Source organism: Nipponia nippon, unplaced genomic scaffold, assembly GCF_047370975.1.
Source record: "Nipponia nippon isolate SJK-2023a ecotype South Korea unplaced genomic scaffold, ASM4737097v1 scaffold_2, whole genome shotgun sequence".
NCBI classification, from domain to species: domain Eukaryota; kingdom Metazoa; phylum Chordata; class Aves; order Pelecaniformes; family Threskiornithidae; genus Nipponia; species Nipponia nippon.
In genome coordinates, this window is record NW_028262336.1 from 39,483,610 (window position 1) to 39,499,284 (window position 15,675).

Consider the following 15,675-nt stretch of genomic DNA (forward strand, 5'->3'; position numbering starts at 1 on the left):
ATTTGGGAGAGGATGGTTTTTATCTGAGGCATTTTAGCTGTCAATATGAACTTATTTGTAATTTTCTACTCTTAGAAAATTCAGGAGAAAAAGTAATTCTCAGTACAAACTCTGACAATTTCAATTTTGCTCTAGAATTAACTCTACCTCTATAAGTTTTGTGCCAGTGATAATTATGGTATCAGTCTTTTAAATTGCAGAGAAACATTCTTCCTTAAAAATCTCTTTTTAGACTTACAGAATAAGAGAGTTACAGTAGGTGCAAGATCTAAGACAATCAAATTAATTAGCATTTTTCCTCTGCTGATTGAGTAACTCGATGGTAGGTGACGTAGCTGGGATGTAAATTATCTTATTAGTATGGTCAAAAAAATTCAATAAAATGAAATATTATCAGAGTTGGTTACTAGTTTTAAAAAGTAAAGAAGTAATTTTAGTTAGCTTATACAAGCATGAGCTGGAAGTAGAGGCACATATTAAAATATTTGCTTCCACATGTGTAGCAGAAGTCATTAAAGTTGATGGAAGTATTGCAATAATTAGTCATTACCGTTATTCTACTGTAGTACCATTAGGTTCTGATAAGTGATTGTAAGTTTGTTTTTACCAAGTATTTCTGAAAGTCTTGGAAGCACTGTTATACAGGCAGTGCTGGTCACTGCCTTTTCCTGATCAGTTCTGAGCGAGCTGATACCTCAGCATTTCACTCACGTAGTCATTATTACGTTTGTAGTTTCATGTGAGAGGGAGCTTTCTAACCTCACCACATCAAATTTTCCATCCAGGACAATATACCCATGGTGCAAATATCAGTTTCAGTGTCTAACAGAGTAACTTAAATGCCATTAGAATAAGTTCCTGGAAGTAATTCTGTTGTTTCAGTCACTGACTTCATTATGAATATGCAGAAATCATCAGCACTCACCAAGCCTTCTGAAGTCTGTTCTAATCTATTGGAATTTTGAATTTACGGCACTATTGTAACTTCATATAGCACTTGAAAACAAATCAATGACACTAGCAGAAAATAATTGCAACTAACTGTTTGTTGTAGCATTATATGGGTAGATACAATTAGCTCAGGAACTAAACTTTGTAGTTCTGTACACATTCAAAGTCCAAGAATAATAGTGCACTTCTTTGGTAAATAAGAAAGTGACAAAGCTTTGCTTAAATACTTAACCTGACTGACATTCACAAAGATATCTGTGGGTAAGATTTAGTCTAGATCTGAGAGAAATGACAGAAAAAGACAAATTTGCTAATTGTCTACCTGATATATCAGAAGCTATTTGGAAACTGAAAGTATCCTAAATTTTACATCTTCTTGACTTCCCTGAAAGAAAGGAGTGGTTAGAAATGGTGATGGTCACTATTCTGAGGCTGATTTTGGGCAAGTATCTCTGTGTCATGACATGCTTGAAGAAGAATTGCATATTACCTTTCCATGAGACATAACTGACACTCTGAAAATGCAGTAGTAACTGATAGCTCTCTTGACTTCATTATCTAATAGCGGTACATTTCTAACTTAAAAATGTTGTACTTTCTAGTGCTTTTATTGAGTGATACTGACCTTAAGTATTTTGTTCTGGCATTGTGGATATGACAGTCTGTGAAGGAGGTAGGACATCCTGAAAAAAAGAGAAATGTCTCTTTTTGAAAGATGCAGCCTGGATTTACTGAAGTGTCAGTCATCCAAAATAGTCCTATTGAACAAGGACTATAAATACATCTATTGATTTGATTCAAACTATGTTTTCCATCATTGGCACCTCATATATTACATGTATCTGCACAGCAAAGTGACGTATAAGAATGATGAATAGGAGCTGTATTGAAATCTGTCAGTTGCTGAGTCATGCTTTCAAAAAATGTTGTTGACAAAGTAGATGTAAATGATTTTCCTGTAAAATCCTCTGAAGATTAATTTGGTCCTTTGTTACATTAATGCAGTGGCAGATATCTCCTTCCAGATTGGCTGTGCTAATGGAAAAGATCAACCTACTGTTATGTTTTTTTAGTAGTGCTCTCTAACCTGATTCGGCTTTGATAAGCCGGGTTACTGTACCCGGTGGCTTAGGCAACTGAGCTGATCACTGGAAGTGCCAACCTTCAGTACAGAGGTTGGTGAAAAGTAGCTGTAATTGATAATTTCTTCATCTGACACTGCTGGATCTGAAAAGGAAATCTGCCTGTGATCTCAGGAGGATGGAGGATTATTGAGCTTCAGTCTACATGGATTCAGAGGTGGCCTTGATTTCAAATGCAAAGGAATATTCATTAAGATGTAAACATAGTTATTGCTTCCTCAGTTGAGGGAATTTGGGATATTAATTTGACTTTGAGTCAGTCTGTATTCCCTTGCCAGGTGTTTTTTATTATTATCTTAATACATTATTTCTCTTGTAATTCAACTCATCTTTGCTACAACTTCTTCTGTCTGTCTATACCAAACCAGAAACATTATACAGATGCACAAAACTGGGGTGCATGGAAGACCAAATATGTGCATATTATTTAGTTCATTAGCTTTTCCTATATGTGTTACTATCGCTTTGGTGTGGGTTTCTCAATGTGCATGATTTCTTTTGGCAGAGCTGAGGACATCATAGATAGCTTCAGTCACAGAATACAATGCTTTTGCAGTCCCCTCCTTTCCTTCGATTTCAGAAAGATGGTTTTAGCAATCATCTATTGCAAAACATTGTTTTCCCAGTTTGTTTGCTTGGTACAATGTCTAGTCCCTATTAAGAGGTTAACAGTGTAGTATTTTTTACTCAGTGAGCTTACAATTACTGTAATAACTTATGAACTAATCATCTCTGTATTCTGTTTTAGAGCATTGTTACTTAGGCACTAATGCACATTTCAGCTAAAAGAAATTCAATTCAGTGTGAATTTTATATGTAAATTTATATGTAAATTTACACCTGAAACTCATTGCTCTATTAGACTCTGATATTAAATGTCCTGTGCACATATTTTTCATATAGTTAGTTTCTTGTACTGTAATAGTGATAAGAATGGATTCCTTACTAATCAAGCTTTACAAATATATAATTTGCTTAAGGTGTTTATTCCTAGATTTTGAGTAGTTTTTAATTTGCTGTTCTGATAAAGATTTAACTGTTGATGGTGCCTTTTTGCAAGCTGATATTTTGTAAGGCAAAATGTGCCAAGTAAAATGGGAAAATACAATATCAAGATAATGGCAATGCTGTGATTCTCTGTTGTCATAACCCTACATGGAAAGGAGAGGGTTATCTTGGCAATTAGTTTACATCATGGAGAGGGGAAAAAAGAAAAAAGGATTTATATGGTGAGGGAGGTGGTTCACTTCACAAAGATCTGTTCCATTAACTTATGAGTGACTGGGAAGCTGGAAGGACTCACCCCCTCAAGACATAGGAGGTTAGGACTTCCATGTGTCTGAATGTGAGAAAAGCCCAGCTGACTGTGGACACGTGCGTTTGGATTAGAACTGTGTGCGGAGAGAAGTGGTGACGTCAGGTGAGGTGTGTGTTGGAGGCACGTTGCATCAAGTGGTTCAAGAGCCAGCTCTGATTTCTGAAACTAATTTGACCAAACTGGCCTGAAGTCTGTTCAGTATGGCCCTGAAACTCTGTCATCAACTCTGCTGATCAACTCACTTGAGCCTCTTTTGTTCCAAGAAATGGAAATGAATAATAATGAGGATACAACAGGAGACTGTAGCTTAACTCCTGCTGCTGACATATAGACACACTGATGGTGACATTGAAAGCTCTGATCATTTTGAGCCTATGGAAAATAGAAGGCCAAGATGTGTTTTTTCATGAATATTGCCACGATTCCAAGTTCAGTCTTTGAGTAAGCAACATTCCTGCTTGTCATCAGGTGTGGCACAGAAAAAGAAGGCACTTGTTACTTGTCATTCTAGAAGAATAAGGATTTGGACAAGGACCTATAAAGGGAAGAATTTCTGCTGCATTATCTCACCAGGCCTATCAACATAACTTTCTTACCTGACTTGAAAATTTGGTTCTATAGCAATAGCCTGGCAAACTCAGGTGCAAGTACGAATGCTTTCTCCTCAAGGTCCATGGACTGGAAAAGCTGCAAACAAATGTGGAGTGAATGTCATCTCCTTAATGAAACTGGATTTTAATTGAAAACAATTGTTCTAAAGCATTAAGAAGTGTAGTTAGTCTCTTAGAAACTTTGGCCAGATAGTGCTTTTATTGACACCTGATGATGGTTAGAATAGGATTATTACTGAAGTTTGAACACAGAGAAGTCTTATGCACAGTAATTTCAGAATGTGTCCATCTTCCTATAAGCTACCTTGTCAAAGTTAGAGGAGGATTAGTTGATAGTTCAGTGCAGTGTATACATTAATAAAATGTAAAATTACATATTATGGACTTAAATCTTTTAGGTCCAGTTGCTAAAAGAAGGATGTAGATAATGGGATGATGAGAAAATCTTTGGTATAAAATACGTCAGGAAAATATTTCAGCAAACAGGTATAATATCACAAAAGATCAATTGATGATGGTGAGCATCTTTTGAAGCAAAATCTTGATAACAGAGTGTTACACCTATACATAGGCTCAGGCTATTAGGGTAGGATAAAGTGTAAGCAGTCAATTGTTTTTTCAAGTTCCACATAGAATAACTGTTATCTCATATTTACATTTCATTTCATTTTATTTTATTTTATTTTACCTTATGTTAGATTATTTTAAATGACCTTCACTGGACAAGAAATGGCACACAGCAAGTTCTAAAAGAATAAAAACATGACATACTGCACCAGAATGGCTCTATCTTGAGCACTGTCAGTCTTGATAGAAGAAGCAGTTTGAGGAATGACATTAATTCTCTTCTTTTTTCAACTTTTACACTTTTCCTCTGTTAAAATGCTTATAAAAAACACAACACTAAAATGTGGATCTAAATTAATGACTATAAATGTGTTTGGAACTTGCCTATGATGTTACTCCTTTGCATTGTTTCTCATAAAAAACTTTCAGGAAAAATAATACTCTTAGTGATTGCATGGGCGTTTTGTTATTTATCGTAGTACTATACCTCCATAACAATCCATTAAGGCCTAGAAATGTACAATGTATATACATTCTGTTGATAAATATATATCTGCTCTTATTACCATCCGTGAAGCAGGAGATCTTTGAAACATTTATAGCAATTCCAGGGAAATTTCTCTGGGAAATTCCATGGAAAAACATAATCCTAGGTATTCATTTTATACTGGCAATAGAACACTCTTTTGCAGTAAGCTAATATTGGCAATATAAAATCTCCTTTGTGTACAAGGTTACAAAGGTTTCTTTGATAGTTGCTGCTTTTTTCCTAAATAAGCAGTCCAATATTTCCTTTTAACTGTAAAAGTATTTCTTAAACACAGTTTGTAGAAGTTATACTATAAAATTGTTATGAAGCCTTTAGCAATAAAATGGTAGATAGATTTAGAAATTTGTTTACACCGGTAAAAACTATTAATCTGAGCTTTAAAATATTTTATGGCGAATTTAAATCCCATCTTACCAATGCAAGGCACTTGAATGATTTAAATTGTTGGTGTAATCTTACCATCTGTAGAACATTAAATGTGTTTTATCTGTGTTCCAGTAGTCATTTTCTATAAATGTAAATATATAGAAATTTACCAAATCATAGGCAGGCTCAAAACAGAGTCAGGCAGCTGTGTGTGGGGTTGTAAAGTATTTCATGTTCAGTTTTTAATGTATTATTAATTTTACTAGATATTTTATCTTTTTCTCCTTTCATACTGCAATTTGAATTCTTTACTTTTTACAAAAAAGTATATGGCAAAACTTTACTATGAGAACCAAATCACCATATGTTAAAAAAAAAAACCTGCATTTTGAAATAAACTGCTTGGTTAGAGCAAAAGAAAGAGACCAAAATAGGGATAAAATAAATATAGATACAATGAAATAAATACATATATTTGGTTTTGGATTTCACATATTTTATATAGATGAACATAGATGAATAGAACATATGTATTTTAAACTGCAGGTATGCATCCTGAATTGTGACGGTGGACTTCATTAATATATTCCTTCCTGCCTGTTTAAAGTGTTTCATTTCATAAAGTGTATTGATAGTTACACACATACGGTACACGGGAAGGATTTACACTGTTTTTAACCTTACAGTGAAGAAGGGCGTCACTGAACACTGCTGAAATATAGCAGTGTTTCAAGGGCTGCTCAAGAATACAATGTAGGAGCTGTGCAGAGTGAGACACCTTTGCCCAATTCCTGCTCATCTTAAAAGTGTTCCATGTGTAAAGTATGCATATTTGTCTAATCTGGCCATGTTTTGGCTCCCATTTATTGTAGTAACTGGAATTTCATATGCATCTTTAATAGTAGCCATGTTTTCCAGGTGGTCAAGAAAAGATGGTCCTTGCCTGAAGTGTTCCTAGATTTTAAACAGAAAGATATGGAGACCACCAGTAAGGGAAATGGCAAAAAGGAATGAGAGAGGGAATGATTTTTGTGGTGGTGGTGTTTTAATGTCAAGTATTATGATGTAACTTAAAAATTAAGAGGAACAGATCCTGCAGAATTCATCCTGAATCATTTGCCAGCTGGCTAAGTGGACATTTTCAACTGTCTGTGCTTGGCTGTTGGGAGATGGCTTGGAGGGTTTACCTGGTTGGGACTACAGCAGATCTTCCTGTAAGGTGTATTTTGGCAAGCCTCAGCCATATCTTGGAAGGTGAAGTAGCTTGTTAGAATGTAGATTGGCTAGGAAGACTTGAACTTTTCCTTATTTATGAAATTAAAGAGTTTACAATTTGAAGATTGGCTGAAATGTCTCTTGTGGCAACTTCTCATTTTTGGGTTAGTTCACACATCAAACAAAGGTGCAGCTTGTATTTGCGTAAGTGTAAATCATGAGTAAGCATGTTATGCTTGTTTGAGGAAGATCTTTTATGTGTAACGGCTCATAATTAATTTTGTGTGGGTTTGTTTTTTGGTTTTTGTTTTTTTTTTTTTTTTTTTTTTAGGATACTATTGGAATTCATATTCCCATCACTAATCCTGCAGATAAAATTCTCCAGCTGAGTGTGGTGCTAGAGAATCAGTCACTTTGTGGACAAAAGGCTTTCACTCTTCAGCCCAAACAAACATTTTTGTATCAACTAAAGTTTTCCCCAGCTGTTGTTGGCACTTCAGATGGAAGGTAAGTTGCAGAGTTTTGATACTGGTGGTTGTGCCTCTTGTACTAAGAAGTGAACTACTTTCATTGAAACCGTGGTCACTTGATGTAGGTATCAGCCTAAATAACCCCACAAAATGTATAAATGGAATTTTAAAAAATTCCAACTTTAACTATATTGTATCCGAAACAGTGGCTTTCCTCTGAGGGGAAAAACCTGACTGACAAGCAGTGGAATAACCCCTAGTTATTCTAGTTCACTAGAATTCAGTGAACAATGTTTTAGAAATTTACTTAATATTAGAAGAAGTCCCCTGTGAAGACTTCAGATGAATAGTTAGTTTTGTAAATTTGTAAGTTCCATAAAGGGAATAACATGATTTCAATTTTCTTCTGAGAAGGAATGAAACGATAACAACATAACCTAAACCACGTGAAGAACCCTTTAACAGTCTTCACATAAATCCATTTAGCTTCAGAATCTTCCATTAATTAACAATGATCTACTAAATGAATATGGAGAGGTTTTAAATGACAAATTTTTCATTACATTGGAAATCCCAATGAAACCATGCAGGTATGATAATTAGCAACACAAAGACAGATGACCTCTTGGTCTTAGCTTCGGCTAAGCCAGTTCAGCAAGTAACTGAAGAGTGCAGAAATGCAAAGCTTATTTTCCCAGAATTTGGTTAGCAAAGTATTATTTAGTTGAAGGGCTGATTGAAAAACAATTCCCTGTTTTTCAATATCAATTGACTGGCAAAAATATGGGGATGGGGAGGAGAGTGAGGTGATGGTGTATGAGGAGGGCAGAGACAGATGACCTGTGTTCAAAGATCGAATATTTACAAAGCCAAAATCCATGTATTTCAAAGTTTTGTTCAATTTGCTTGTATTGATTTTTCCAAAGACCAGAATAATGGCAAGTATCATTGTACAATACAGCTTTCAAGCAATACTGTTTTATAAAAATGAGTACTGTTATCACTCTAGTAAATATTTTTTTCTGTGGGAATTTGTACAAGTTATGCATTCTGAAGCTGTGAATGAGAATAGACCTCATTTTTTCATACCAGATAATATTTCTGGTATTTTTCAAGTGCAGAATTTCCAAATAATAAACTAAAGGTTTGTTTTAACTGGCGAAACTTCTAGCTCAGCTGATTGGTAGGCTGGGACTTAGGGGAATATGTGCAAAGATGATATAAAGCACACCTGTACATATTCAATACAATTATGCAGTACTGTACTAGAAAGCTGTCTAATAGCAGCTTTAAATTGCAATAGCTCCCAAGGACTACAGTTACAGCTGGACAGAGGTACTTCCACATGACATCCACACAATTATCTTTTTTTCTGAAGCCGTGCTCTATTTCCTTTGCTATGGTAGCAGCTGGGAAGAAGTGTTATAAAAGTGTTTGTGGCAGGTGTACCTTTTCAAATGGATGATTCTTTCCTAAGCTGTTTTATGTTCACTTTAAAGGCTCTGTTGGCACAGAGGATAGTCTGGAACCATAAAGTCATGGAACAGACATAGTTATCTATCATTTAGAACCAGAACTGGTCCTTGATGGGTCATGGGTTTGTACAGTGCATTTCATGTAAGTTTTTATATGCTTACAGTGTTTTGGTTTAGTGTTATTATGACTCTGCTACACAAAAAACCACAAGAAATAGAAAAAGAAATCTGCAATAGGAAAGGAATTTGTTAGAATGTCTGTCACAGGGATATACTGCTGTACATCTCACCTAGCAGCAAGCAATTTTCAGTCATGACAACATTTGATTGTATATCAAAACAGTATATTGAATATTCCCTTGAAGCATATCTCTTTGTCATGCTTATATAAATGTGTCTATATCTATTCCTCAGTTTTCATGACTAGATTTGAAAAGATTTTCCTTTTTAAAATCAGCAAATACTATTTCTATTTCTTTGGCCTTTGAGTTCAAAATGGCTAGAAAGAAAATACTGTGACATTGAAATGAAATTAATGCTTACTCTTGTAAGTTAGCAGTTGAAATGCTTTTGAGTTGTATTTTTGAAGCAAACAAACAAACAAACCAGCAACAAACAACTTTTTGTGCTAAAAAAGTTAAGAAGGATGAAGAAGAGATTTTGTTGCATCAGTAATTGTAAGTATTATTAGTTTTGGTAGTTGAATTCAGATAACAGCAAGAAGTGTTATGGGAAAACTGGGATCTAATTAAAGAACTCACTGTGTTGAACTCATTCAGTTTTTCCTGAATTTTAGTCTGTACATTTTTAATTGTCTGCACAAAAGCTGTGTAATATTAAGCTTATGTATCTGTTTCTAGTGTCATATTCCTGTCAGATATGGTTGGAGAGTTTTGGTATGCACTGAAGTTGATTGTAGAGAAACCACTGCCAACTAGTCTACCTGAAATAGAATGTGAGCTTGGAAAGTAAGTATGTAGTTCATAGTGCTGAACTTGGTCACTGGTTTGAAGTATCATGGAAAACATATTAAGAGTTTACATCAAAAAGCCAGAATAGTGCTGTATATGTACTATAGTAGTTTGCAGATAATTTTCATAGATATATGTGTGGATAGGTGAAATTCTCCTTGCAGAAAAACAATTGAAATGGAATTGTAGTCTATAGGTAGACTTCCCCTGAAGTCTTTATATAGAAATCACTCTGAAAATACTGCAGAACGTAATCATAAAGATCCATAATACAGAGTTCTGTAGGTTTGTTTTATTTTCTGTTTCTGTTCTCTTTCTGAACTAGGAATATATCTGACAGTCCTGCTTTACAAATGCTTGTATACTAGTTATCAATTTCTTTTAACCTCTCAAGAAATGGCAAAGTAATACAACTTCTGTCCTGCAGATCCTGGGGATAGACATGGTTGGAACACTGCAAGTGTTAAGAAAATAAGCTACTTAAAGCAGACAGAGAAATTAACCCAATTCTTGTCTCCTTTAAAAAAATTTAATCCTGCATTTCAATAGTATAATTTTCAGTTCTGACTTTTCAGACGGAAATAATAACTTTTAGAATAAGACTTTCAAGAATGCCAGAATTTCAGTAGTGCTCTTACACCTATTACCTCTGCTTAGTAGTAGGTTATGTGGACACACTGCTCTTCTGAATGCTAAATTCCACTTACTTCTGTATATCTTGTCTTTGACTAAATCTATAATTAATATACATTACAGACTGAGCAAAAACTATTGTTAGAGAGTACAGCATAAAATTTTGCCTGATTAAATTTTTGTGAGTGAATATATTCTGCTGTTCATATATGAGGCACAGACCAGAGTTAATTGGCAATGCCTTTGTTACTATGTTTTTCTAAGAAAATCAGTAGGGTTGTCCATTTCCTATTTTTTACTTTAAATTTCTGGGCTGACTGGAGTAAAACCCATAATTTTTCTCTACTTTGTAGGCTGAAACTGTTAGGAGTTAGAAACAACTTAAAACCTTTTCATTCAGACTATCTAGCATTCAGAATTTTCTCTAGCATGCACTACATGCACAAGTGGTCTGGCTGAGAATGGCAAGTCATCCCTTCCTACTGCAAATAAAATGTATGTTGGAAAGGATTAGCTCCATTATCTACAACACTTGCCTGTCAAAACTATCATCTCAAATTAATGGAATTCCATGTTTTATTTTTTCAAATGAGATTTCTTTTCACTTTACAAGTAGATGCATGTTGTAATTCCTATGCATGTATAAATGAACTCATCTACATCTGCCCTGGGCAGATAGTGGTGGAAGAACAAAGAAGTACTATTTAGTTTAATTATTAGCAACAGCAGCAACAATAATGTATAACAGGAAATTAACAGTAGTCTCTTTCATATATCTTTATGTCTATATATTATAAAACAGTGTAAGAAAGCTGACAAACTTCTCCCTTTTCTGTTTGCATTATCTGCCATATCCTTGGTTTCATAAAGTCTCCTGCTTTTTGTTCAGTTATTTCCTTCAGCACTCTCCTTTTCCAGAAATTTATTTCTATTGTGTCACCCGCATAATGTCCTCTTCTTGAAGTGCAAAATTCTGGACAATGGCATTGAGGTTACAGTTAAATTACTGAGAATTGCTCTACCTGCTGAAAAGTTGAGATAGTCCAAGTAAATTGGCTGCATTAATGTACGCTGATTATGTAAAGGCAATGCAGGTAGACATTTATGTGTTGTCTGTTTAAGAAAGGTATCAATTTGTTTTGTTTTGAATGGGCGTACTTCCTTGCTATGTTCCCAGAGATGTGGACTGTAAATGTCATAAAATGTTTGAGGCATTTCTGGTTGGTGAAGCTTTGTAGTTATTTAAAAGACTAACTTCCATTCTACCACCTTTTCCTTGAATGCGGAAGAAGCATTATTATATTCCTCTAAGACTAATCTTTTTCATTATGTGCTTGCTGAATTCTTGTGGCTATCAGTCTGAAACATTTAAGAATTTGTGTCCTTGAAACATCACTTGGAGTTGGATTAGGACCCAAAAACCCATTGATACACTTAGAATCAATTTCTGACCAATTCTTGAAAGAGAAAAGAACGAATTCTAACAGTTTACCTTTTAATCCTTTTTCAGATACCCTAACATTCTGGGTTTATCACAGTCAGATCTGCTTTTTGTTTCTGTCCAGGCAGATTTAACACATCCTTTAGTATATGCCTTTAAGCAAGGAAACCTTCTCCTTGATATTCTCCATCTTCATTTATCCTTCCTGTTATGGGCTCTACAGCAGAGTCATTGAAGATGAGTCAGTCGAATGATATTCACAGTGGTCTTGAATTTACTGTCATATGCAACAACTTTTTCTAGCATAACCATGGTAGTCAATCTGTGTGGGGTGACAAAGATTCTTAATGGATTTTGATCACTTGAAGAACCTCTAACAGTCAAATAGTTGCTTACTGAAATTTCAGATATTCCAACATAGTTTTCCCTTTGACAAAATGTTATGTATGAAAGAGACCAGACAAAAAAGTAAAAGCTAGAGATGGTAAATGTGAAAAATGGGAGTTATCAAGTGAATCTGAAGTTCTTGTGTGAAACTTTCCTGGTATTTCTGTACTCTCTGATGTTGAGACCTCAGTGATACAGTGCTTTGACGGTGTTAGTCAAAAACAAGTCTGCCACTCAGCTGCTGGAGATTTATATCACTGCATACGTTGGAAGGAGCCCACCCGCACAGAAGTTTTAGGGCCTAAAGTTACAGTCATAAAGCTTGACTGAAATACCTTCTCTTCCAAATGTTGCTTTTTGTCTTTTCTTTTTCCTTACTGATTTAGCTATGATTAACTGACTAATTTTTTCCAGAGGATAAAGATGTGGAGCAATCTGGCAGTTGACCTGCCACAGCTTTGACTAGAGGGAATATCCATTAGGTAGATAAATTACAGCAAAACCAATATATGTATCTCATTTTTCAACCTTTTCTTATTTACTGTTTTCACCGATTCACCTTGAATCTCTTTTCTGTGTCCCTTGGTATTATAAGAAGAATGTAATTTATGGTCATATATCTTTGTTAAAGGCAAATAATATATTATTTTGATCAGAATAGAGGAATTTTTGGGAGTCTTATAAATTCTTTTGAAAATTGTGCTCCCTATTGAAGGTATCTTGTGTTTATTTATTCTGTAATTAGAAAATAAAAAAGGACAGCCTGTAAAATAGAGTGCCAGCTGATTTAAAGCTGATTTAGGCAATCAGCATGCTCCAATCCTTGTTCTGGGACAGCCATAATACTCATTAAAATACATAACCTACATGTGCAATATAATGATTTACCATTATGCTATAATGAACGACGCAACAATTGTACAAAATGAAACAGATTTTGAGTCCATGTAGATGAAAAAAGAGAAGCGAAGCAGGCAGAACCTCCATTGAAATGGCTGGTGTGGAACACTAAGTTTGTTTTGAGATCTCAAGGTTACAAGATGATCAAGAAGAATGGTTGCCTAGTGGCACTAAATCAAAAGCTATTGGCAGCACCACTTAATTACAAGCTATTCCTGTAAACCATTGCTTAGACAAAAAGGAGTTACAGATATCATTTATCTGACTACCTTTAATTTCTGTCCAGTGTTTTTCCTGAGGCAGACTATGTGTCCATGGATAGACTACAGAATAATAAGACATACTTAAAATTATTTTACTTTCTGGTACCAAATTTTTGTTGGCCTTGGCACTCTGAATTATCTATTTGACTAAAATGTTTTATTCCAAAGTTAGATCTACAGAAATTAAGGAAAGAAAGGTGAGCCATAAATCTGCAAATTGGAGCCTAGGAATAAATGTGAAGCTGTGGTATTGGAGACACTAGGATTCATTTCCACATCCTCTTATCTGAAAGTTAGGTGTGAAGTTTAAGGTGTTAAGTCTAGGCTCCTCCTGTAGACAATGAAAAGTGATTCTGCATCTTAGTGATCTACATTCAGACCAATTCTCCCTGAAAATGTTTTTCTCCTTGTTGCGTATTAAGGGAGCCAGACAGTCCTTTTAACCAACTAACTTAAACCAACTTCCTAGCAACTGAAGTACAGCAAGACAAATTCTGCTCTTAAAAATGACTCAAGTTTTAGAATGGTTATTGCTACCAGTTTTTATTTTTATTAATAATTATTGATAATAATAACTAATGCTATTAAATATGTGTCAATACTAGTGGAAAAATACTAATGCAATAAAACATAATTCTTGTTTTGAAAAATACTCATTTTTCAAGACAGAAAACAAGTGATGAATAATAAAATGCAATGGAAGAAGCTTTGTAATTAATAGTCATTGCATATATGTGTTTTTTCCAGATGGGCTCGTCTATACGTACCTCTCTTTAATCCTACACATGAAACTCTGGAGCTAGAAATTGTTAACAGCAATCCTACCAATTTTTCAACTGAGACTGATCCAAAACACCCTGTAAGTAAGATTTCTGTGTTTTCACAAAAGTGATAGAAGAGCGCTTTCTTTTCAAAACGTATCGAATTGTGTATTGTACTGTGGGTTCGGAATATACAACATAGTCTCAAGGATTAGAGACATTTTAAGTATGTATTCTAGAGATTTTATAGCTTAAGGAGAAAAACAATTAAACTTGACAAACAAACTGAAGTATAGATGTTTTTTCCCTGGAACGCTTTGTGGAATGGTTTTGAGAAGGACGGCAGTGTTGGTTGCAAATAATATTCAGGGGATATTAGAAGCTGTAAACAAACCAGCTGTATTAGAAGCTTCACAAGTTTCTAAGAATCAACAGAATAGCTAGGTAAATATTTAGGTAAGTAGATAAAAAATTAATGTAAGAATATAAGAATATCTCATAGTCATGGCAGTTATAACCAACTTGCAGGGCCTATGAATAAGAATTTGATCAATTTAGCCACAAGGAAGCTTCATACAAATACCTGGAATAATTTTATTCTCCAAACTCACATTTAGCCTCAGACTGATTTCTACTGAGAAAATCTTCATCCCATTACTATTATGTACACTACTTTTTCCTCCTCCATCACAGAAGCCCTTCTATCTTGCTGCTTAACATTTTTGTCCTTTCAAGGACTGAGAGTTGTGTAGATGGGCTCAGCTTTCATATTTTCATTGAGATTGGCTAGAGTTCTAGATGGTCAGGATTCAGAAAAGTATTTGTTATTGACCATTGATTACTAGTTAATAGCACAGGTCCTATAAAGAACTCTTTGGATGTTATTAACAATTAATGCTATTAAATGTGTCCTTTTTATGATGGGGAGATGAGAAAAGGGAGGATGGATGCATGGAAACTCGCGTGCAAGGAGTTAGAGGGACCTCTTATTAGGATGTGAATATAGAACCTTTAATGTGAAAAAAGAAAATTATGAAACCTGTTGCAGACAGGAAAGAAATGGCAATTGCACCTTTTTTAGACATGAGGAAGATAATACAGGGAAGACATACACCAGAGCTGGTTTATTTGTGCAAACTGGTATAAGGGTCAGAGGGACAGGAGAGGAATACTGCAATAAGATCCTAAAATAAAGCTGAGAAGGTAGAAAATGGATTGTATGGGAAAAATAGAGGAATGCTATAAAGTCATAATATGCACATTTTTGGCTTTCATGAAACTAAACAGCTTTCAGCCTCCAGTATAGCAGTACAAGAAGACCAAATGTTTTTAAAAGGGGCTCTAAAGATCACAGCTAAAGGAGATCACACTTATTTACTGAACTGCCCTATATTTTGCATACATAGTGTTACATTAAAAGTATGAAATGTGAAGTGTTTATTTTAGTCTGTCTTTTATGTCATGCATATTAACACATCTTCATACATTATGTTAAAACTCAACAAGTGCTATTACTAATCATTTAATTAATTGGTATTTGAATAGGAGCTAAGAAACATAATGAATGCAAACTGTATTAATAATCTAGGAGTAATACACATGTCATGTTTGGGTCATTGGCACAGAAGTGGATTAGATTTAATTATAGTGACTT

At 34.7% G+C, this 15,675-nt stretch overlaps 1 protein-coding gene across 1 annotated transcript in view; it reads left to right on the plus strand.

Annotated features, from left to right (window-relative positions):
* The window catches only part of CFAP47 (cilia and flagella associated protein 47), a 351,597-nt gene that overhangs the window by 244,086 nt on the left and 91,836 nt on the right, over positions 1-15,675 (plus strand). Inside the window, exons 52-54 of the mRNA XM_087759023.1 lie at positions 7,052-7,227; positions 9,526-9,633; positions 14,008-14,119. Of these exons, the coding sequence (XP_087615149.1) occupies positions 7,052-7,227; positions 9,526-9,633; positions 14,008-14,119 (396 nt within the window). The remainder of the gene's footprint in view (positions 1-7,051; positions 7,228-9,525; positions 9,634-14,007; positions 14,120-15,675) is intronic.